The 25,372-nt window shown below is 47.4% G+C and overlaps 1 protein-coding gene across 10 annotated transcripts in view; it reads left to right on the forward strand.

Moving 5' to 3' along the window:
• The window catches only part of PPP4R1 (protein phosphatase 4 regulatory subunit 1), a 1,265,416-nt gene that overhangs the window by 716,486 nt on the left and 523,558 nt on the right, over positions 1-25,372 (forward strand). For all 10 annotated transcript variants that reach the window (XM_069613385.1, XM_069613380.1, XM_069613382.1 and 7 more), the window contains one exon: positions 7,566-7,661. In XM_069613385.1, the coding sequence (XP_069469486.1) occupies positions 7,566-7,661 (96 nt within the window). The remainder of the gene's footprint in view (positions 1-7,565; positions 7,662-25,372) is intronic.

The following is a 25,372-nucleotide window of genomic DNA, read 5'->3' on the forward strand; positions in this document are numbered from 1 at the left end:
GTAAAGCAGAATGAGGGATCTAGTGGAAACCTTGTGTAACTCAAGTGGAATTGACACTTCATCTGAGACAGATTTTGGCAGACCAGCACCAGGGGAACATGCCAGTCCCTCAAACAGGCAGCTGATGACAAAGGTGGTTGATTATTTAGGATGGGCTAAACCACCAACTCAGTTTATCCAGGATAACCTGACTGACATATTGGATCATGGCCCCACCGAAGATCCGATTTTACCCTTCCATGTAGCCTTACAAAAGAGGATGGCCAAAAATTGGGAGACCCCGGACTCAATTCCTCGTGTGAATAAATCCCTCACTTCAAAATACCGCCCTTGCAGTAGCGACCCTGGCTGTCTGTCCAAACACCCTACTCCAGAGTCTGGTGGTCCAGGCAGCCACAGCTTCAAATAAGGTGGCGTACCCTTCCATCCCTCCGGATAGGGACGACAAGCGTGTGGATGGTTGGGCATGCAAGGAATTTTCATCTGGGAGTATGGCGCTAAAATCGGCCAACTCCACATGTGCCTTGGCAAATGTTTCGTACACTTTGTGAGAGTGCATTGCAATGGCGGCAGAGCACATACCAGAAAGGGAGGAAAGGGAAGGATTCCTAGCCATCGTTGGAGATGGAAAGGAGGCCATGCAGGAATCCCTTCAGTCTGGATTGGACACTGCAGATAGTGTGAGCAGGTCCGTGGCCACTAGCACTGTGATGCGCAGATTTGCGTGGTTGTGAAAGTTTGGTTTCGCACCAGACGTTCAAAACCGTCTTTTGAACATGCCCTTTGACGGGTCTCACCTTTTCGGTAACAAGGCTGACGAGAGCCTTGAGAGGTTGCAGAACTCAAAAGCGGCTCCCACATCTTTAGGAGCTGCTATTAGGCAACCTCTGCCTTTTGTTGCATCAGGACAATCTTGGAGGGGACATTCCTATTGTAATTACTCCTCATATGGAAAGGTGAGAGGAAAGGCCAGTCAAAGAGGCCAGAGAAAAACAACTTGTGGTGGACAAGGAAAATGTGCTAAGCCAGCCCCAGCTGCAGCCTCTTTGCCCTCTGCAGCTGCAGCAACCGCCACAAAACCCCTTTGAGGACTTGCATCACAAGACACCTGTAGGAGGCAGGCTGTCACAGCATCTGCAAGAATGGCGAGCCATTACTTCAGATGTTTGGGCTCTAGAAATAATAGCCCAAGGTTACTGCCTTCCTTTTCTAACGCAACCACCTCAAAGCAATCCACCCGGCAGACACTCTTTGAAGCTTCCAGACCTGCTCCTACAGCAGGAGGTTTTAACCCTGCTAGAGAAAGGTGCTATAGAACCAGTACCTGTAGCAGAGAGGAACAAGGGATGGTACTCCCCATATTTTTTGATCCCCCAAAAAGGACAGAGGACTGAGATGCATCTTGGACTTACGAGGCTTGAACAAGCTCCTCAGGAAGGACCAGTTCAAGATGGTTACTCTTTCTCGGATCCTTCAGGCCCTTCAACTTCAGGATTGGTTGGTGTCATTGGACCTTCAGGATGCTTATTTTCATGTGCCAATCCATCTCAAGCACAGAAAATACCTGAGGTTCACGGTTGGCGACTCGCATCATCAGTTTTGAGTCCTACCATTCAGTTTGACCTCCGCCTGAGGGTCTTCACCAAGTTGATGGCAGTGGTGGCAGCGCACCTCAGGAGGGGGGGGGATTCACGTCTATCCCTACCTGGATGATTGGTTGATCAGGGTGCGTTCTGCCGAGCAAGCCCTGAATCATCTGAAAATCACCTGCCACTTCCTCCACAGACTGGGCTTCTCCCTCAATTTTAAGAGGGCTGTACTAGACACATCCTTGGGAAAGAGCTCGCCTCAAGGGCTCAAGACATTCTTCAGATGGTTTCCAAATTCCAAAATGCCCAAAATCTCCAGGCCTACGACTTCTTGAGGTTGCTTGGCCTCATGGCATCCTGCATTTTCCTAGTGCCAGAAGCATGCCTGAGGACGAGATCCCTTCAATGGGCTCTAAAGACTCAATGGTCCCAGTTCTCAGGACAAATGACGGATCTCCTTCAGATTCCGAACAAGGTTCGGCAGGATCTTCTGTGGTGGACTTGCACAGAGAACATCAGAAAAGGAGAACATTTTTGGCAACCATGGCCGGAGATTACAGTAGTGACGGATGCCTCGCTCATGGGGTGGGGAGCTCATGCCAACGATCTGACAATCAGCGGTTGTTGGTCTCCATCGGAGTCCAAACTACACATCAACCTTTTAGAGCTGATAGCAATCAGACTAGCGCTGAAGGCTTTTCTGCCATCTGCCAAGGGAAATCCTTTCCTGATGATGACGGACAACACAGTGGCCATGCATTACCTAAACAAAAGAGGTGGTGTAGGGCCACTTCCTCTGTGCAGAGAGGCAATGCGGCTCTGGTATTGGGCAATTCAAGAAGGAATCTCCTTAACGGCAGTTCATCTAGCCGGGGAGGAGAATATGACGGCGGATGCTCTGAGCAGGCAGAGTACGGTGTCCTATGAGTGGGAACTGGCTCAGGAAGTCGTTCAGGAGATCTTCACCCTTTGGGCAAACCCTCAAGTAGACATGTTTGCGACCGGAATCAACCGTAGTGTGAAAAGTATTGCTCAAGGGAATTTCCCCCAAAAGGAGCCCTAGGGGACGCGTTTGTGGTAGAGTGGAACTTCCCACTGCTATACGGATTCCCTCCGATTCCCGTCATTCCTCAAGTCATCAGGAGATTGAGACGGTTTGGAAGCCGCATGATCCTCATTGCCCCGGTTTGGGCCAGGAGAACGTGGTACCCGGACCTTCTAGACATGTCCATCTGTCCTCCGTTACGTCTTCCTCAGAGAGAGGACCTTCTCTCACAAATGAAGGGCCAGGTTCTCCATCCAGAGGTCAGGACTCTCAACCTTCATGCTTGGTATCTGAAAGGTTGAGATACAAGGATTGGGACCTTCCGGATGACGTCATGGAGGTGTTGCTTTCGGCGAGAAGGGCAGCAACAAAGTCTTTGTACCGTTGCCACTGGAAGAAGTTTTGTAACTGATGCAGGGAAAATAATGTTGATCCTTAAGTATTTTTCCTCTCATCATTGGCACATAGAGGTCGCAGTGTTGGGACCATTAAAGGCTATCTTGCAGCGCTTTCCATCTTCAAGCGCTCTTCGGAAAAGTGTTCCTACTTTTAAATTCCTTTGGTGAGTCCCTTTAAGAATTCTATTATCAATGTGTTCCCTCCTTCTTTCCAAGTCCCAGTTTGGGACCTTAATCTGGTTCTAAAGTTTTTAATGTGTGCCCCTTTTGAACCCTTGCACACGTGTCCATTAAGATTACTAAAGTTGAAAACCGTTTTCTTGGTTGCTTTAACATCTGCACGAAGAGTGAGCAAGTTGCAGGCACTGTCTTCTGGGCCACCCTATACTGTGTTCCACAGGGACAGAGTTGTATTGAGGGTTAAACACTAATTCTTACCTAAAGTTGTGTCTGATTTCCATTTAAATCAGAAAAGTATTCTGCCCGCTTTCTATCTTCCACCTCATCCCAGTAAGGAGGAGGAAAGATTGCACAGGCTGGACCTGAGAAGAGCTCTAATCTTTTAAATTTCTAGGCTCTCCAAGCTTAGAGTGGATAATCAACTTTTCATTGGCTACACCGAAAGGAAATTAGGTCAAAACAAACCCTATCACGTTGGATTGTGCTTTGCATTTCAGAATGCTACAGATTGGCAGGCAAAGATCCACCAGAATTCTTGAGGGCCCATTCTACCAGTGGCATAGCCTCTTCGACAGCCCTTCAAAAAAGTGTTCCCATAAAATCTATTTGTGAAGCAGCAACTTGGTCATCGCTGCACACTGTTTGTAAATTCTATAATCTGGATGCTTCCCACTCTAAAGAGCTTGCTTTTGGTAAAGCAGTATTATATTCAGCTATATAATATTAAAAATATTTTTTTTTTATATATAATACACACACACACACACACACACACTCACACTCACACTCACACTCACACTCACTCCTCCTCCTGAGAGCTTTTTACACTGCTTTGGGAGTCTATTTAAGATGAGGAATACGTTGGAGGACACAATCCATTCGAAGAACAAGTTACTTAGCAACTGGTAACGTTCTTTCGACTGGATGTTCCTCCAGCGTATTGCTCATCGCCCTCCCATCCTACCCCTCTGTAGATTTTCCGGTGTTATTACCACTTCAACTCTCGCAAGGCTAACACCTGGCTACCTACACTATCTATACAGCAAATCAAGAGGGGAAAAACAGAACTGAGGCCAACGGGCGCCGCGCATGCTACTTGTATACCCGATGACGTCACCCTCGACGGATGCCTTCGAGGGACTACGACATCGACGCATGGCGCCCTCTGCCGAGAAATATTTCCGAAGCAGCTAAAGCTGGCCGAATACATCTAAGATGAGGAATACATTGGAGGAACATCCAGTCGAAAGAACGTTACCAGTTTGTAAGTAACTTGTTCTTCTACATGCTGGGCATACTATTGTTTTCCAAATGTGCATCTTACATTTTCATAGTAAAGTCCTTTCCAAACTCAAAAATGCTGCTTAAACTTGAATTCACTAGTTTTCTTTGAAATGTTTTTTTTTGGTAGGACTCTCGCACAAATACACTAAGTTTTGGGTCCTTTGTATTTTATCACAGGTTATATTTATAAATGTTATATGCCTGTCAAACTGCTTAATCGCAAATAAATGTTTCTGTTGTGCTGACAGTTATTAGGAAGTTAAACTGTGGGTTCATGGGAACCAACATTTAATTTTTCACTGTAGGGACAGAAATACCCCCTCCGCCCTGAATATAAGCAAGCGACCAGCCCAGCCCATGTCCTGGCCAAACACATTTTATAGCACTTACTTTTTGCAAATCCTTATAAAAAAAAACACAATACGATTAACCAGTTTTTTAATAAATAACATCTCTGCAATTGTCTCTCAACCTGCTGACCTACCTCTACTGTAGAGCGTATCTATAGATCGCAGAATGTACTGAAAATCACTGCATTACCAACAGTATTTTGGGTGCACCACTGCCATGGAAGTGATTTAAAGTGGAATGAATGACACTCTCGAGTTTCGAAAGAAGCAGCATGAAAGAAATTGCACAATTTTAGAACTATTATTTTGAACATTTCCTTTGAGCATAGTTTAACTTCCAGCTCTGCCCCTTCGGAACTCCGCCCTCTCCTCCAACCTCTTCCCCCCACGCCCCGGCCCTTGTGGGATGCCCCTTTACATTTTTTCAATTTCCACAACTGAGTCTGGGAAGAATCTTAATATCGTATTCTCAAACCGTATCTCTTCTCTTGTTCTGTGCTCCCTATATCAAGGGTTGTGTCCCAGTCTCGAAAATGTAGTAATCTAAGTTTGATGGGCCTAGTGGAAGGAGGTAACAAAGGGTCAGGTTTTTGGATGTGGCCCCAGAGATCTGTGAAAGGCCCAGTGTGCAAAGGGTATTTCTCCTTTGGGAGTCCTTCTAAATCTTCCAGTTTACTCTGCATAGCTGTTCAGTCTTCTAGTGGAATTGGCCTGTGGAAGCACACTCTTCAGCAGTAATAACTCTTTGATCTACTTCTCGTGTCTGTTCTGTCAGCTCAGAGAGCCGCACTGTATATCCTCCACACGCAAAGCAATACCATCTACCTTTTTGGAGAGCTTTGAATGGCTGGTCTTTAGTTCAGCCATGATTTCCTGTAAGGGGAGGAGGGAGTTTCATGCTGTGTTTTTGTCTCTGTAGATGCCATCGCACCTGAGGGGTTTGGTGGGGTAACGTGATTGAATGCAAATTGACGAAGATCTATTTTTTTCCCAGCCCCAACTCTTGCTTTTTCAGAGTCGCGTGCGCCGCCTTTGCCTTTAATTTGTCATTTTACCTTATGTCATCAGGGACTCCTGGTCCAAATCCTTGCTTATTAATACAGTGTTCACTCTTGCGTATGCAGATTCTGCAGGGCCAGGCGTTTCCCTTACGATTTTGCAGGTATAGCTGGATGGTTGATCTGACCAGCAGCATCACCCAGCTTCCCTCCTTGTTTCACAGCGCTTCCGACCTTGTGATGGGCTGTGCTCACAGGCTATTGCAGCTGTGAGTGTGTAACTAGGCGGGGTCCCGGTGCACAGGGAGTGTGCACATCCACCTTCCTTGTGCGTGAATCTGCTTTCACAGACGCACACGTATTGACTGTGCTAGTTTCACTGCCGGTTACCTCATGTTCCGTCCTGCCAGGGATCCTTGCATGCATCCGAGGTGAGGAACAGTGTTGTGCATCCCGACCTGAGCGCGGATCTCAACCTGCTAATTGAATGCGATAAAGTGATCGGCTTAATCCAAACAGTTTGATGCTGTAGAGTCATTGCTCATCCCCCCGCTCAAACTATTGGGTGTTACGAACTTGCATTGAGTCACCTGCTTTACTTTCCAGTGTTGACAGCTGGGCAGCGCTGCTCCTGTCCCTCCCCCTGATACAATACTAGATGTGTGCATCTTGGTGCAGCACGTCTGGTGTCGTGCAACAGCTTGGTAATGATGTTATGGGCTTGATGACTCCTTGTAGTCCATACCCATAGGAGTCTGGTTGGGTCCACATCTCCACACTACTTCCTTCTTTGACAGTCCAACTGTTTGGGTCACTGGTTCCTTATGGTGGCTAGAGGTGTTCAGGGAGGGAGGATTGCGATTATTCTTCATCTAGAGGCAGTGGATGCTGGTTTATGGTTGCTTCTTCATAGCGGCTTCACATTTACCTCATGTTGATCAATGAAGGAAACGAGCAGCCTTGATGATTGATTTTAAGTCCATCAGGCCATCATTTACAAAACACATTTCTACATTCACTCCATCTTCTAATCAGCACACTTGTGAAACTCGCACCCATCAACCAGGTTTACAGTCATCAGTTTACTGCCTCTCTGCCATCCATCTCAATGCCTCTAACCATTCAGGGTATAGTAGTATCTTAGGGCGTCATATTAGTCGTGTTTTTCCCCCAAAGGCCTCGAAGTTGAGGAGTTTGCAGAAAGTTAAATTGTGATTGCGTTTCTAAAAAATGCTTTATTCTGTGTTTTTTATGTTTATTACCTCGATGTGCATTTTGAGAGAATAACCTTTGACTGCGATTTGATTGTGTTTGAAATAGTCTCTACCATCTCACACCCACTATTCTCACAGTAGCCAGGAATGATCTCATCGCTCAACCCTGACAAATAAAGCTTTCTCTGCAGCTCCACTCATTCCCTGGCACGTCCCAGATAACTACTAACCATGTTTACATTCAATATCATCCATCCCTTTTAAAGGAATTTTAGTAGAATGTGCCCATAGGGATTAAATGCTGTAATATCTTCCTGTTTCTGGCATGAGCATAAAATGATCGAGTACTTCAATGTGTAAACCACACGCATTGAAAATGTCAGAGATGTTGACGGCCACTGACGGGGATACTTGAGTATTTGTTTGCCACAATATGTCTTGTTTTTTCAAAAACGTGATTGGTGTGAAATAGTTTACGGAGTAATAGGAATTTCTTTTTTCAAACAGAGTACCGAATCAGCATTTCGCTACATACATAATGACTCAGACTTCAGTACCAATAGTAGCTTCAGCCCCGAAGAGGAAAAGAAAGCCAAAGTACAGGTACTTCGTGAGGGATTCCTTTTGCTTCAAGTGCATATTTGCACATGGTTTTGCACTGTACGTTTGCATGTAACCTGTTCAAATGTTTAATTAAAACCTAAATATCTAGTTCAAGAACATGGCCCTTCATATTCATCTTTGAAAGATATTGAATTTTCACAGCAATAGCTGCATCACTGTACTTGGGGATTGATGTTTTTTTGGCAGTCATTCACATTTTCCATAAACATAATCTCTTTATTTGCAAGATGACCCTAAAATGCCTTGTATTCCTGTAGTTGCTTCTCTTTATCCTTTTTGTGTGGTACCGAGTTGCCGGACTGTCAACTTGTACTGTCTAAAACCAAAGCAATGTGCATCTCAATATTGCATGTGCATAGGGCTTCATCTACAGCTATTTGTACACCACCTTCAGTTACTTTGTTTTACTTAATAGTTTAGACTGGTGTCTGAATTGCATTATTTATCTATTTTCTCTCCTTAACACGGGGAATTCACCCCTCTTCTCTTTTTTGATGCTCTGTGCCACCAGTTTCCTGGCTTGTTGCAGTATAGTCGTCACCTGGCAGATTTTAACATTGCATTCTACTATTAAAGCATGACTCTTGTGCACCCTGCCATGTCTGGCTGCCGATAAGCCTTTACGAGAATAAAGGCAACTGAAACTGTTTAATTTGGATTAGGTCATTCCAGAAAATGGCAGAGCAAACAAATCCCAGAGACCTGTTTGCTTTTAACTTATTTTTAGGATGACAAGAGCTTTTGCGGCTGTACACCCAAGGGTGAGCAGGAACAAGTCTGAATTTATTTTGGAGGAAAACAGTCCCAGAACCATGAAAAGCTTAGTGAGATGTACAAAAGGCTGTATACTTAACTCTTTAGGCCGGCAGTCAGTGTATCTAGTTCATAGCAAGTGTAATGTTTGCGTCTTTTTTTAATTTTTATTTTTTTAAAATACTTTTTAGCTTGAGCAGAAGACACGCTGCCACGTTGTGCAACCTCTGCAGTCGAATATCTGGGAATGGATGGTTAGATGGATGTGAAAGAGTCACTATTGCAAAGTATACGCTCCAAGGGGTGCCCCACTTTATGGTTGTGTCCTGAGATCTGCTGCAACACCTAAGTCAAAAAAGCCATCTAGCATCTTTTTAATCCATGCCATCTGAGGGTTGTTCAGTCGAAAAGGCACAGGAGCACATGAAATTTCATTTCAGAATGTTCTTGCAGTTAGCAGGTTAGTTGTGTGTGCATTACTGATGGTTGCTAGATCGCCTCTGTAGCTCAGACTCCTATTAGCTGCAACCTTTTTTTTGAAAAACGAGGTCAAAGTGGTCTTTTAGCAAAGATTCAGTAATGAATAAAACATCATTTTTTGTGTGTTCTAAAACCTGCACTATCCATGCAGTGTTTGATTGCAAGTCTCGTATAAATACACGGTCAAGCAAATTCAGCTTTTGACATTTGTCAAAAAAGCACAAAAAACAAACATCACAGAAAATACGTTAAAATTACTTGAATGCAATGGTTGCTGTTTAGTTGTGGGTGAGCTTTCCCCAGGTATGCTTTAGGGATAGTGGGGTTAAGTGGAAGTATATTTAACTGCTGACTGTTAATCATTGTCTGTGGAAGTTAGGACTAAGCACGGCAGCAGTCTTAGTCTTCCCCAGAATGGCAAATCAAATTCCATTGTGATTTTGATAGTTTCAAAGATGAATCTGGGCAAAGTGGATGCTCCCAGCACAGATGGCTGGATGGATCGATTTTCCTTCGGAGAGCCACAGATAAAAGTATCTTCTTTCCGTACCCTTCATCTCTAATTATATATTGGCCGCCACTCATATTCGCTGACTGACACTCAATGACAGTAATAGTTCACAAAGAATACCTAGCGCGCGCTGCTTTTTATGAGGCAGGCTATGCCCCAGATACAAGCAACTTTAGGAGGATTTTCCAGACCGTAAGGTATGATTGCAAAAGGCTGTGAGATTGGTAAAGTAATAGGTGCCTGCTTAATTGCTATGAGGTTGCAACGTAAGGATTTTCATACCCTTGGGTCTTCCAAAACAAAATTGCAGCTGCTAAAAGGCATTGAAGAAATCATTTGCATAAAGTAATTTACCTAATAAACAGTCAATTTACAAAGGTGGCCTCTGTCCCTAATTATGATAACTAAAAAAAATATCTTTTCAGACCTTCAAATAAAGCAGTATAGCAAAATGCTGTCACTTTCAGGTAACGTTTCAGCTTATTTGTATTTTGTATTTAATGAGCATTTGTTAAGCGCTTATACAACAAAATGGTGTTTCCAGGTGCCACAAGACAAAGTGGGGGGAGGCAACAAGGGGCGTAAACAATAATGGCAAAAACAGTAAATATACAATCGTTGTCCTACTATGTTTTGTGACATTTGGACATGCGAGTGCAGTGAAGAGAAGTGCAGAATATGGGGGAGGGAGCGGAGGGGGGGGGGGCAATGTATGGGCAAGTGCTGGTGAGAGCCTGGGAGGGAAGTGCCAAGGGGTACCAGGGGAGGAGGCCTCTGGCTAAGTGCTAGGGTGGGGGAATGCCAAGGGTGGGATACACAGCTGCCAGCCACGTAGGGGGCCCACAAGGGTACTGCTGGGGGGTGAGGGTAATGCTGGTGTCGACTGGCAGGGGCCTGGTAACCTGTGAGATTCCTGAGGATCCAGACCGCCAGTCTCAGCAGTAGTTGAGTGATTAGCAGGGAAGGGAAAGCGGGAAAGAGGTAGAGAAAAGCACAGTTTTGAGAAGTTTCCGGAAAAAGGTCAGGCTCAAGGCTCTTACTGCACGGTTGGTACAGTTGACCGTGATCTTGGATGATCGATAAGTCGGTGTCGGACCGATAATACACTAAAAGACCATACATAGTAGCTTGAACACGATCCTTTCCTTCGTTGGGATCCACTGAAGGGTCCTTCTGAAGGGAGAGACAGTTCTTTTGCAAGCTCCTGGGCTGTGGCCAGCGCCATTGGGCTCTTTGCTTCTGGAGTGGCTGGCTTTCTTGTCCAGGCCTCTTTAAAAAACAAAAATAAAATAGGGGTTCCACAAGTTTAACACTTTCAGCAGTGACCCTAAATAAGAAAGAATAGGAATATCAAATAATTTGTCTTTCTGGAATTATATACAAAAATTGCTAGACTCATTAAAGGTTTATTTCAGGCACACTTCAGGGTGAGAGTCACTGATTTAGACAGTTCTTAAACACCTCCACTCAGCCTCAGGCAGAGGAGAATGAGAACAGCAGGAGAGTTGGAGTTGAGATTAGCGAGCATGCCTTCAAAGGTGTTGAGGAGAGCAGTTTCCGTGCCTCTGGATGCCCGAAATCCAGATTGATGGTCATGGGGGCAACCGACAAGTTCAGTATGAGGGATCAGTTGGGGGAGGACCAACTTCTCAAAGAGTTTACCCAGAAGGGGGGTGGTGGAGATAGGGCGATAGTTAGCGGGGCAGGGAGGGTCAGCAGACAGCTTTATTAGTGATTGAGAGATAGAGGGCAAGAGCCAGTAGCAAAGGAGTGGTTCGAGAAATCAGAAAGAGCAGGGCCGAGAGAGGAGATTTTGTCCTTAATGGATCTAGAAGAGCAGGGGAGCACCTGTTTGGATGAGACCTTCATAGAGCGGACAACTTGACACCTCATCCAGTGCTTTGGGTGGGAGGGAGGAGAGTACAAGGGGTGGAGGGAGGGAAGCCGAGGGAGGCTGGAGTGGTAGTGGAGGTGGAGAGTGAGGGCAGGATGTCCTCAGTTTTCGATGTGAAATGGGAGAGCAAAGTGGTCCAGAGAGCCTGGGAAGGAAGGAGAGGTGGATACTGCAGTTGGATTGGCGAGTTCTTTGCACATTTTGAAAAGTTCATCCGTGTTGTTCAGCCGCGTAATCCCTAAGAGTGCATGGTGATCCGAAACAGATTGGAGAAACAGGTCTGATTTGTACTTGGCGTCCATACGCAGCCACCCTTTGTCATTAGACCAGTTGTGTCACTAATAAGAGGGAAGAGCTGTGCTGATTATGCTGTTGGCACTTTTAATTTCGTTGGCCAAATTCCTAGATTCTCTGAAAAAGATGTCGGCAAAATGAATTGTAGCATCTCCAAAATGCAATGTCCTGGCTTGGTATAACCACAAAATGCAAAAGAGTACGGTTTCAAACTTCTCTTCTTTTGAATGCATGGTTGCCACCAGCTGGCCCTATTTATTTATTCCCTCCCCCAGCACTTGTTCTGCACTTACCTCACACTTGCCACCAGCTGGCCCTATTTATTTTATTACGTTACGCCACTTACCTTGTACTGCACTTCCCCCCCCTCCCCTTCCACTTTTCCCCCTCCCCCACCCCTGCACTTGCGCAATCTGAATGACACCTGGCCTAGTAAGATCGTTGTCTGTCTCCCCTTGTCCCCCCCTCCCTGCCTCGTCGCGCCTTGAAACACGTGTGTATAGGCGCGTTACAAATACCATATCATATCATATATCAAATAGCATCTGTTCACGACCACACTGTTCTTTCAGTTGAGCTTTGAATTCTCATTGGTGGTATGCCATTTAAGGGGTCGGTCGTCAGTCAGCTGTTGCTGCGGCCTTTCTGTGGAAAAGTAACATGATGTCATAGTTGTTTGCATGGACTCCTTTGTAATATAACCAGATGAGGGAACTGACTAAAAGAGGGAGACTTTAAGATTTTGCTTGCTAACTCTTTGTATCCCATTATATGTTTTCCCTTCTTAAGCATCCAGCCCACGTGTTACTAGTAATATGCCAGCAAAGCTCAGAGGTCTGGTGGGTTCAGTCATAACTTACGATAGGGTTAATCGGCATCTGACCACATTTTGCCTGTGGGCGAATCAAGATGCTGCCAAATCCCTTCACCAACTAGCTGCATCTGCTTGGCCATGGGATACAAAAAGAAGGTTTCCCCTTTGTTGCATCTTAGTGGCACACATCAACCTCAAAATAGCATCACATATTAAGTGTTTCATCTAACTACCCACCGATGGAGAAGTGGAGTCCTGCTTCGTTGATCCCAGTATTTGAGGACAGGCCAACTCGGGGACCTGCCCCCTCTCTACAAGAACCTGCCACTCTCAAAAAGCACAAAACAGTACTCTGTACCAAACCAGTAGACTAGAGTATTTTCTAGGATGTTCCTTTCAGTCTTGTGTGCATGGGGTAAGACAAACAGCTAGGCAACAGTGTCTACCCCCAAAATGTCCATGGCTCACCTAGTGTAAGGGATGTCTGAGCAGTCAAGGCAAGCCTTAAGATGGGAAGTGGGGATTCAAGATACAGTATGTAGCATATAGTGTTCAGCAAGAGACGGTCCCAAACAGGGCTAAAAATTTGCACTAGCCATTGGCTAGTTATAATTGATTCTTGGCGAGTAAGACATTTTGTGTTGTGTGTATTTCTTGAATGAAGGAGGCACATTCATTTTTATGGCTGACTAGTGGCTTGCAACTTGAAATGTTTAACCCCGCCTCAGATATTCCAAAACTTGTCTTTTATAAAACGTTGTGCAGATTACAGGTAAAGTAGACTATTCAAAACAGTCTTTCAATTTTTCAAAGGTATTGACTCTACCAGTTAAGGTCAATGTCCAATGTAAACTAGAAGCTTTCATTTACCAAGTTTGGTTGCTAGCAACACAGGACCTTATCCGCTTAACGAAGAGTTAGTCTCTTAGAGGAATTCATTGTGGAACTGTTTCTGATTGGCTGAGTGGGATACTTGGCCTAATACTTCGTGGGCCCCCAAATGTACATGTAGGCGCAATTTTAGATTGGTCTCAACTGTATAACTGCATAATTTACCTTCAATTTGAACAGCACTCAATCAAAGGCAAGTCGCAATATGCCTAGGATATTCCCATTGAATTTGACAGAGATGCATTTAACATATAGGTATTCAAAACTATTGTCTTTTTCGAAGCACAAGTGAATAATATTCAGACCATTTTTTATCTTTGAGATTTATGTGATAGGGTTAAACTGTTTTCACTGCAAGCCACAAAAGCCTGCTATTTCATAGTGCATGTTTTCCATACGAAAATCACAAGATGGAGATGGACTGAGCAAAAGGCTTCACAGAGACTTTATATCGGTTATTCGCTTAAATTATTGAAGAAATATAGGCACAGAGCCCACAGCAATTCAAAACAAAATAATGGCTAATTGTCTTCTATTAGTGCAAAAATTGGCACTTTGCCAAATGTTCAATATTCTTAATTTTTATTTTCTCTAATGCTTTTTTTCAATAGTTTGGAGGCAAGTTGAACTGCCTTGGAAACGTGAATCTTGACTGTTTTTAGATGCCTTCACCCCGAGAAAGTAAACTGCTCATGGGGTTAAAATTCGATTACTGTTTTCAATATTTTGGTGGCTGAAATAAGCTGTTTTGAACCCGCTTTTGAAATATATTTTTTTTCTTCATGGCCTCACCATTAAGAGACATTATTATGTATTATTGTTAGGTTAGTCTTTAAACGTTCCCTGTGCTGGTAAGACACTGAGTTTAGGGTGTAACTGAGTTTCACGCAGCACTCATATAAAATGTGTTGCCTTATGTACTACTTTGACCAGGATAAAATAATCCATGAAAGCACAGAGGGAGATTGGGAGGAGTCCTTGGAGGAGGATTTAAAATATTCTACATGTGATCTTCTTTTTTTTTTTTAACTTGTTTTAATTATTTTTTTTACATATTTTAATTTTACAGCTGGAGCAAAAACATCACATTTCAGTAGTCGGCAACCTCAGATGACCCATACGACAGATTACAACAATACTTCCTCCCCCACCCTCCCCATCGTCCAGCTGATCGTCCCTCTGTAGTTCAGATCACCTCTCTCCTCTGCTTCCCTCCCGGCCCAAGTATATCTGCATCAATCGTGGCTTGAAGGTCAGGGCTGGGCACTTTTGGCCAAATTCCAATAGGGGTGCCCAGATGGCCTGAAACAAGTGGAGCTTTCCCTCCTTTGCTGCCAAGACCCTCTCGGCGACCAAAATGTCCCAAACTTTGATCCACCACCGCAACAGGTCAGGACCTTCTGCCACCTTCCAACAACGGGCGGTAGTGATACGTGCTGCCAGCAACAAGTGGGTCCTTAACTTCGCCCGCTTCCCCTATTTTGGGTATATCACTTTACGAGGTGCCCCGAGCAGCAGGGTCTTTGGGCATAATGGGAGGCGTGAGCCAGTGATATCGTGAATTACCTGTATATTGTTCTCCCAGAAGGACCGTATCAGGGGGCAGTCCTGCACATATGGAAGTACAAGCCCTGCATCCCACAGTTTTGCCAGCAGTTGGGGGGATGGCGGCCTGGAAGTGGTGGATTTGCACTGGTGGATAATACCACCAGAACAACCGTTTCAATGCACATTCATTGTTCGTCACACATTTGGACGAGACTCTGCTTCTGGCCCAAATCTCCCCCCGCGCCATGTCAGCCAGCTGGAGACCTAGTTCCGCCTCCCATCGGGACATATAATCTGTGCAGCGAGTGGAAAGGAGGTCCTCCTGCATCAGTCTATACAATTTTGAGATTCTACCCTTATACATGGGTTTCCTCACATTAAGTTCTAGGGGAGGGGTTAGGGATCGCATGGCCTTTCCCCTTATTTTGGGACGAGAAATCCAGTGACGGAGCTGGGAATATGTGAACCTGTCCCCTTCAGAGAGTTTGAATTCTTTTTTTACAGTCTGCAAAAGAAAGCGGTTGGTCATGTTGCCCCAAAGTGCTTAAGCCTGAGTCATGTTGCCCCAAAGTGCTTAAGCCTCCCTCTTTCCAACGCTTAAATGCCCCTTGCGGAATGCTGGGTGTGAAGACCTGATTAACAAAGAGAGGGATAAGAGGACCCACTCCCCTCGCAACCTTTTTCCCCCAGAGGACCCTATCCCAAACCCTCAAAAGTGGTTTTAGTCGACAGTAGCAGCTGAGGTCACTGTTTACGCAATGCGTGGGGGATAAAGGGCAGAAAGCGCAGGGGCATAACACATTGTGCCTGTTCTATTTCCAACCCTCCCGGAACTGCGGTCTCTGCCGACCAAGTAGGCAGATGGGATAGTTGGGCAGTATCTGCATATTTCAGTAGGTTCGGGACCCCTAAACCCTCCAGGCCAGGCCTCCCACCACCACCCCGCCCCCCGATCATCACCCTCCTAGGAATCCTAGTTTTCTTTCCACGCCAGATGAACCCCAGTAGTTTGTGTTGGAGTCTTTCTAAAGTGGGCTTGGGGACCTGTATCAGAAGGGATAAACAGTAATATAGCAACCGAGGGGGGAGGTTCATTTTAACGGTCATAAGTTTTCCCCAGCCGGGGAGCATGGTGGATGCATTCTCCTTCCCTTGGGAAGGCCTGTTCCTGTACGCGTTCTCTCCGTTGCCTCTGCTACGAGGCTTCACTCCACTCAGACGGTGCCTGTGCAGGATGATCCTAGTCTCGCCAGCGAGGCTGGGGCAAATCTGGTTCCTGGATCTTCTCAGCGTCCCCTCCAGTCAAGCTACCAGTGATTGCGGATCTTCTCGCCAGGCAGGGAGGCGCAATCCTGCACCAAACCCAGGATCGCTGAACCTGAAGGCTCTGATCCTGGATTTCCTCCCTGAGGACAAGCGGGTAGAGGCAATGCAGATCCTTTAGGAAGGACAGGTGGTGTCGAAACATGCCATCACTGTGGCCCTGCACATTGCGGACACAGGGTTCCGCCAGATGGGAAACCGGATTTGCCTCAATCATCATGGCTGGCTGAAGGCCACCAACTTCAGACAAGAGGTCCAGACGAGGGTCCTGGACATGCGATTCGACTGAGACAATATCATTGGAAAGTTTGTTGATGAATCTCTTCAGGCCATCAAGATCGACACAGAGACGACCCGTGCCCTGGGCATGCTTCAACAGCACTCTCTCCTTTCGTCCCTCAGGAGGGAAGTCTGGTAGATCTCCAGAGTTTCGGGAGTGGATCGTCTTCTTACCGCCAACCCTCCCGTTCCTCGGGCCAGAAAACCTACATGGGTCGTGCCAAGGCCTGCAGAGATAGCCGTCGTCGTCAAGGATCCCAGGGTGGTGTGCTGGCCTCGAAGCAGGACTGAACCGGCCAGGACGTCCGGGCCCCCACCCCTGCACCCCAGTGAGAGGCCGGTTGGTGAACTTCGTCAACGTGTGGGAAAACCTCCACACCGTTCAATGGGTGCTGGACGCTCTCGCCCACGGACAGAGTGTCCGTGTATACCACCGGTGGCCTGTCAGGAACAACACAACCCTCAGCTGCTGCTGGAGGTTTGGGCCTTGGGAATAGTGCGTTCTAAAATATTATTGCCTTAAAAGATGGGCAATAGTCTAAAACATACTTTAAACATATTTTTTATGAAAGTTCCTATGTAAACCTTTGAGCAAACGAGGCTCAAAGCGTTTACATGGGAGCATCCATTTTGGCATTTCAGGCAGCTTCCTCAGCTCTGCCCTGGCGGCACTAAACAAGCAGCAAAAGCCCCCTACTGGGAGCTTTTGCTTACAACAGCCAAAGCAGAGCTGCATGAGCAAAGGAGGCTGCCTTCACTTTCATTTTACGTTTTCGGTGCTCCTCAAACCCAGGGAAGCACAGAAAACGTAAAATGAAGGCAAAAAGCAAAGGCGCAGCAATTACAAATACAATGTTGTATTTGTGATTGCTGTGGTTGGAAAACCACGGAAATCATAAATACAAGAACTTTGTATTTCTGACTGCAGCGGTTTTTGCTTGGAGTCTCATGGGCTCCCTCAGGGTTGGGGGAGCCCAGGAGACTCCACGCGAAAGCAGCCGTAGTGAGAAACACAGCAGCATTTCAAAACACACCCGTTTTGTGTTTCTGCCTGCGGCGGCTTTCACTTTGTCTCCTGGGCTCCCTCATGGGTGTCCTGAGGGAGCCCAGGACACTCAAATTGAAAGCTGCCACAGGCAGAAACACTGCGGCATTTGATAACACACTGGTGTTATTTCTGCCTGCAGCAGCGTTCATTTTGAGCCCAGGAGACTCAAAGTGAAAGCCACGGCAGGCAGAAATACAACGCGGTTGTATTTAAAAATGCTGCGATTTTTCTTTCTAAGTTTCTTGGCCTCCCATGCTGGGAGGAGCGCGAGAAACTTGGAAAGAAAACCGCAGCGTTTTTAAATACAACATTGTATTTATGTTTGCGGTAGTTTCAGCCAGGGGGCTCCAAGCTGAAGCCACAGCAAACATAAATACAACGTTTTAAAAGCTGCGGTTCTCTTTCTAAGTTTCCGAGCTCCTCCAGCCCAGAAAACTTAGAAAGAAAACCGCAGCTAGTGCTTTAAAAAAAAAAAAAAAAAAAGAAATAAGCACTTATCCAGATGCAGCTTTCCTGCCTGCAGTCTCTGGTCTCAATGGATGCCTTCTAGTGCTTCACATGTTGGTGTTTGAGCTTCATTTGCTCAATACTTTACATAGAGACTTTGTTTAAACATATTTTTTAGATCTATTTTTGATAATGGGCCATCTTTTTAGCCAATAATATTTTAGAGCACACTATTCCTTTAAGAAAAGGGGCGATAAAGCTGGTTCTGAAGCAACTCCGGGGCTCTGGAGTTTACTCAAGATACTTTCTGGTAAGAAAGAAGACCAGGGGCTGGACGACCATTCTCGATCCACGACGACTCAACAAGTACATCAAGTCCCAGAACTTCAGGATGGTTACGTTGCAGCACATGCTCAGCCAACTGGAGGAGGGAGACGTTCTGTCATCGTTGGATCTAGAGGACGTGTACTTCCATGACCCCATTCACATAAAACATTGCAAGTTCCTGTGCTTAGTCGTACAAGGGAAGCACTAACAGTTCAAGGCTCTCGCCTTTTGTCATGATGCCCACTCCCGGGAAGCCGGTTCAAGCCCTGCGTCCCCGAAAGCGGACATCCAGTCCCCAAGGAAGGACCCAGCAACCCCATATAGGGGCCCTTTGGACAGTGTCCTGGCGCCCTAGGCGCCAGGCTCATTATGGGAGTGCTTGGGTGCACTTAACTGATGCAGACCATGCTGCAGGATCCCGGCCTCCTTGAGGCCTGAAAGGAACTACTTTACCTGTGGGACTAATTTACCATCCGGGCGTGGTCGGGGAAGGATACATACCTGATTGGAGGAAGGATACATACCTGGAACTTCTTCCAAGGCTATTTAAACCCCACCCGAACAGCCACACGTGCTTCGCGTTGTTCTGCATCTAGCAGCTGGACACTCACCGTGTCTGCTCCTGCATCCTGACTTCTGCCACGCCTGCCAGCATCCTGGATCACCTGCAAAGGAAGAGAAGAAGAGAACAGAAGAAGGAAAAGTCCTTACCTGCTAAAGCCGCATCCCGGAGACATCTCGCCGACAATCCTGAAAAGGAAGACTTTTATTTAAAAGCTCATCGCGTCGATCGCTGCAGCGCCGCATTCCACTCACCTTTACAGGGCGCCTCCATGTTCAGCAGCGATCATCCGGATTCGCTGTCACGCCCCAGCGCCTAGGGAGAAAAAGACAAGAAGAAAAGGTGAGAGAGAGAAGGGAATAAGGAAAGCTAAATCTCCATGTTAAGACTTACCTGTTGATTCATTCCCTCTTCATTTCGGGTCCGCACCGCATCCTGGCATTTCCGGACCCCGGCCCCTAAGGGGAAAAAGAGACATCAGCGTTAATGAGCGAATGAAAAGACATTACCAAAAAACGCTCATTAAAGACTGCCTGATTTCTACAAGGATTTCACCTCTCATCTCGGGTTGGTGCCTGTTCCCCGGCATTCCGTACCCCGGCCCCTATGGGGAAAAAGACACTAGCATTAGTACATTAATGCATGGACACAAGGGGAACCTCTTATCAAAAAACTTACCTGGAAGCCAAGCAAGTTTGGTTCTCACCAATCCGAAAATCCAGTGAAGTAACTGGATACCAACGCGCCCCTGCATCAGAAGCAGGATGGAGAGCTGTTCCTTCCAGACCCTAAGAAGGATACTTCTGCGAGCCAGACGAGCCAGATTTGGGGGCCCGGTCCAGTCCGTCTTCCGAACCCTGCGCATCACCTTAGAAGAGGTCACAGCAGCGTGAACCAGGCCAGCACCTCCGTGGGAGTCAGGTGAGCGTTACACCTTTGGCCTGAAGTCGGCGCCCAGAGTCTTTACGAAGTGCCTGGCTCCAGTGGTGGGCCATCTGCGACTACAGGGAATTGATGTGTACCCATATCTCGACGACTGGCTCATCCGGGCCAAGTCAAAGGACATCGCCATCGATCACACAGAGAGGACCGTGCTGACTGATCTGGGGTTCTCGGTGAACTATGCAAAATCCTACTTGACTCCATCACAGAACGCACTGTTCCTGGTGTCCATACTCAACACGGTATCCTGCCTGGTGGCTTGGTCGGAGGAGAGGATAGCAGCCATTTTGGGCAAGGTGCAACGGCTGTTAGCACTGAAGATCGCCACAGTGAGGACCATCAAGTCGCTGTTCGGCATGATGTTGTCATGTATCTACCTGGTCCGGTTCTGCAGCTTGCAGATGCGACCACTCCAGGAATTCCTGGACTCACGCCAGGTGTCTGGAAGCTTCAAGGACAGGATTGTGCTCGACGAAGAGTTTCGTTGAGCGATAAGGTGGTGGGGCGTGCGCTCAAACATCGCCTGGGGCACGGTCTTCAAGAGCCCTCCATACCAGGAGACGGTCACGGCCGACGGTTCCCTGGAGGGTTAGGGATCACACACCAGACGTCTCCACACCAGAGGCCTGTGGCTGCCGGAGGAGAAGGCGCTACACATAGTCCAGGAACTACGGGCTGTGTTTTGGGCCCTCTAGTAATTTCTTCCATCCCTCGAGGGCAAGGTGATGAGGGTATTCACGGACAATACCACCACAATGTTTTACATCCGGAACCAGGGGGGGCACCAGAAACCCGGCACTCTCCAGAGAGGCGCAGGAGTTGTGGCACCTTGCCGACGCCCACGGGATGTTGCTCATTCATTTCTACCTGGTGGGAGTCAATAACACAGTCATCAACTCCCTCAGCAGGGAGCTGCGCTCTTGCCACAAGTGTGAGCTTCGGCAGGATCAAGTGCACAACCTCTTCCTCAGGTGAGGCATTCCCCAGATCGCTCGACCTGAAGGCCTGACTCCTGCAGCATTAGTTTGGTGGTTACGAGCTGCCTGTGGACTGCAAGAAGGGCCTGGCCAAGGACAGGGCGTCGTCAACTCCGAAGTGTTACGGACACAAATGGAAGCATTTCGCGACTTGGTTTCGGTTGCAGAAGATTAACCCTCTGAGGGTCAAGGCCCCCCAGGTTATTCCATACTTGTTGTCGTTGGCTAAGACTGGGCTGCCGCACGCCGCCATCAAGGTGCATGTGGCAGCTATCTCCCGCTACACCAGGTCTCCGGGAAGGCGCCTGCCCCGGCGTGGGTACTCCACGTGGTGCTGACTAGGATCGTGGTGGCCCCATTTGAGCCGATGCATCAAACTCCGCCCAAGTTCCTGTCTTGACAGACACCTTTGCTCGTTGCCATCACCTCTGCCAGAAGAGTAGGTGACATCCAGACCCTGTCCTGCAAGCAGCCTTTCTGGACTTTCCACGAGATGAGGGTGGTGCTGCGGATGCGGATGCCCCCCTCCTTCATGCCCAAGGTCCCGTTGAAATTTCATCTCAACTACACCTTGGTCACCGGCTGAAAGGACTTTGCACTTGCTGGATGTGGCTCGAGCGCTCAGGTTTTGTGTGGCCCTCACGAAGGGTTTCTGGAAAATTTCTCAGATATTTGTGAAATTTGGTCCTGTGAACCATGGGAAGGACAAGGCTTCCATCTCCAGGTGGCTCTCTGCCACATTGGCTCTATGTGACTGACGACCCACTCCTAATATGCACTTCCTTGCAAACCCTCCCGCACCAGAAGATCATGACATCCCTCAAGTTCAGCTTATATCACCCCCCATACCTCCCCGACAGAGCATCAGAAAGATAACATAGCGAGTAGGATTACTCCCGCGAGTAAGCTCAATGAGTGGGACCATGTGGGGATCTTCCCAGATCTGGCAAGTCTGCGGCAAAGCACTCCTCTTCCTCCGGCGATGTGGAAAACCATGTCTTCCCATTATGGACTACCCTCAATTTCCCAGGGAACAACATGGCATAGTGAAGCTCTCATCTGCTAAATATTTTTGAGTCTGGAAAGTTGTTCTTTATTCATGGACCTAAGGGCTGAAATCTGGAAACAAACGCATTGTAGAGGGGCCAATCTGCAATTCACCCTTCTCCCTTGCCAACCTCATGAGCATGTTACTGTCCTTATAATTAAAGATCCTGGCTATGATGGGTCATTTGAGGGCGCCCAGGGATGTTTAGCCGCCAAGGATCTATGAGCCCTCTCCACGAGAAACATGTTGGAGACAGGGCGAAGAGTCCAGGGTGTCCTTTATCAGTTTTACACACATTTCTCCATATTTTCAATCTAAGTGGACTCCGGGACACCTAGTATGTGTAATTAGTCCCAGCGCAATCTGCCCTCTAAGTCATCATTCTTGTCCACAACACTTTTTACGGTCTGCTGCAGCAGCTGTAGCGTCACCTCCCTCTTCAATGACGCCACCTTGTTCTCACCGATCCCTATCCGCTGTTCCACCTAAGTCATGCACCTGCAGAGTTGGGCTATCTGGACTGCCGAGATGTACACCTTGCACGATCTCGGACCCCAGATTGTCTGTGCTGTCTTTCAGTGCTAGGAGGGTGTGCTTCAGGTCTGCTACTTCGATCTGCGAGGGGCCTCGGGAGGCAGCCATTAGGGGGCTCATCTGGTCTGTCTAGGTGTTCTGGTCCATCCTCGCCTGCTTCTTAAGATTGCCCATGCTGGGCTCCGCCAATCTCGAATTACTGGGGATCGCCCTCTCGCAAACTGTAGCGCACACTCTATCTGGCTGGTTCCAACTGAGCAGCTCCCAGGGGACTGTTTGAAGCACCCTCAGGACTACCTCCAGCCACTGCCATCAGCAACCACCTCAAGGCCTCTTCACAGAACCAGACTGAAGGGTTATGCACCAAGAGATGTCAGGGCGCCACAAACTGTGATAACTGCCATCCTAGTCTTCAAAGATGTCAGTTACCCCACAGCCCTCCACACAGTTCACTCTTTGCCACACTATCGGGCTCCTCCAGCCCCGCATGGGGCCCTGCAACTACACTTGTCGGTTCTTATGGGCGCAGCAGGGAGCAGGGTCTACACGCCTCCTCTGTGCAGCAGATGTCTTGAGACTCCAGCTGGTCAAGCCAGGGGGTGCAGACGATCTCAGAACACGGACAGAAGCAGCGGCCGCTCTCCACCAGGGAGGGATTCGAGGGGGTTCGCACCCCACCTTGCTTTTCGATGTGCTGGCTCTTCCGGGGTCCAATATCGTCCTCAGCTGCCGCAGGTATGTTGTCTGCGGTGCAGAGACTCCACTCACCCCGACGTGCTTCAGCTCATCCGAGTCCCCTGCCGACCACAACCGTTTTAGGAGCGCATTGCCTGAACGCCTAGTCACAGGACACCACCACCACCACGCAACCCCTGCTCCGGCGGCTCAGTTTATTATTTTTTCCACACAATCTAGGGCTGCCAGGCGGCCGGGGACAGTCTTCCTCGCGAGCTGAAGCAGGGAAGCTCACCCGATATGCCCCTCGGCTTCTCTGTATTTGGTGGGCCGATCGACTGCCCCACACCTCCATGGCCCACCGGTGGGGTTTATTCTTGGACAAGCCCCCCTCCCCGACTGTGATCGACTGGCAGGATATGTACACGCCACTTATGGCATTCAGTTCCTCTGTATTTCCCAGCAACTAGTGCAGGGAAGCTGCAGGATATTGAATGATTCACAGCTGTCTGTCAGAGCCTTCTCAGCCTGCAGACATCTTGTAGCCGGGCTACACCGATGTCCCCAAATCCACCGCATCTGGGGGCCTCTTTGATAATGACCTCTGATTGCAGCAATTCATTACTATCCCTGCTTGCTCGTATTAACCTCCTCAACATTCGGAAAATTCATCTATTTCTCTAACCACTGTATGAAAACTCTAATCTCCAAAATTCACAACTGCTCAAGCCTACCCCTTGGCCTTCCTCTCTATTCCTTCCTCCCTCTATACAAAGTCCTCAACTTTTCTACTCGTACTCTGCAACCTAACTAGATCCTCCCCCCACTTCTACCTACCGACACCATTCTGATTGGCACTACATGCACAACCGCTCATATTTCAAGTTCCTTCAAGTCCTCAAATCAATGGTCTTGCTCCTCAGTACTTGTCTGATTTGCTCTCCATGTACTCACTATCTCGTTCCCTCTGATCCTCCTCCTGCACTCATCCTCACTGTCCTATACCCTCCTCATACCTCCTTGATGTTTCTCCCTACTCATTCCCCTGCTGTGTAACCCACTGCCCATAAAAATCAAAGCCAGCCTAACTGCGTGTCTCTTCAAAGCTTAGCTTAGACTTCACTTTCTAAAAAGGGAGCTCCTGCTGCTTTCTCCCCAACCTGCCCTACCTGACGTCATCCCTGTCTCCGGTTCATTACATTTATTATAAGCATTACAATAATAAAGTCATGCCTTTTTTAATTGCCAGTTATTTATTTTCATTGGTTGTTGATAGAGTGCAATGTCTTCCACTGGAGGGCATGTCACAGTGAACAAACAAGGGCAAATAGAAATAGGTCCCACAGGGATGAAGATGCAGGATACGCGCAGAACATCCAGTTGCCTGGCTGTCCTTTTGGAAACCTTTTGTATATTAACTTATAGAGAAGAAATGCCAGTGTTGCTTATATAAGAACACACTGATGGCTTTGCCCCAGGTATCGCTATTTTTGTTGCCCCTTTCAGGACATGCTTGTGACTGCCCCAAAATGGCAGCATTTACCGGTATAAGGACACAGGTGTAATGGCTTTGCCACAGCATGCCTGCAATTGCACCTTGCAAGAGCATACTTGGGATTGCTTTGTCCCAACATAATACCATTTTCCCATCTAAGAATGTGCAATGTCTCAATTTAAGAATAGGCATGGTAGAAAGACGTCCAGGGCCATATCTAGGGTGTTGGGTGGTGTCTAAAGGGCCAGCTAGCCCATGTTTTTATTTGGCTGCTAAGATAGAGTGGCTACATCTTACTTTGTAAAGGGTCTTTGAAACATTACACAGATTTTGTTTTTTCCATGTGTTTTTGCAGGAGGAAGATAGGGAAACAAAGCGAGTATGCAAACACGGGAGACAGTGTGCGAGTGAGGTGTACACTGTGTTTAGTTGGAATGCCAGGAAAAATGGGCACATAGAAACCGGATAGAGACACTAAACACAAATTGAGAGATTCAGGCCAAATCTAGATGGCCCAACGTGTGAGTGATGAGGCACAGGTGGGGGACACTGTAGATGAACAGGGCAAGCAAGATAGGACATCGAAGATGCACGGACTGAGCTAAATGGAATGCAGATGGGGCGCATTGATGGGACACAGTGTCAACACACGTAGAGACTGGGCATATAGAAAGAAAAAAAAATGAGATGGTGGAAACAGAAGAATAAAGGAAACTACAGTGGGACACGGATATGGGGCACACTAAGGGAGATGTAACAGCAGAAGAGGGAGAGACTACAAAAGTTGCCAGTGAGGAAGATTGAGATGGGATTTGGAGAAATGGTGCAGAGAGAGAAATGGGTGGACA

The sequence above is a fragment of the Ambystoma mexicanum genome, chromosome 5p (genome assembly GCF_040938575.1).
Source record: "Ambystoma mexicanum isolate Mex_15411 chromosome 5p, UKY_AmexF1_1, whole genome shotgun sequence".
In the NCBI taxonomy this organism is placed as follows: Eukaryota; Metazoa; Chordata; class Amphibia; order Caudata; family Ambystomatidae; genus Ambystoma; species Ambystoma mexicanum.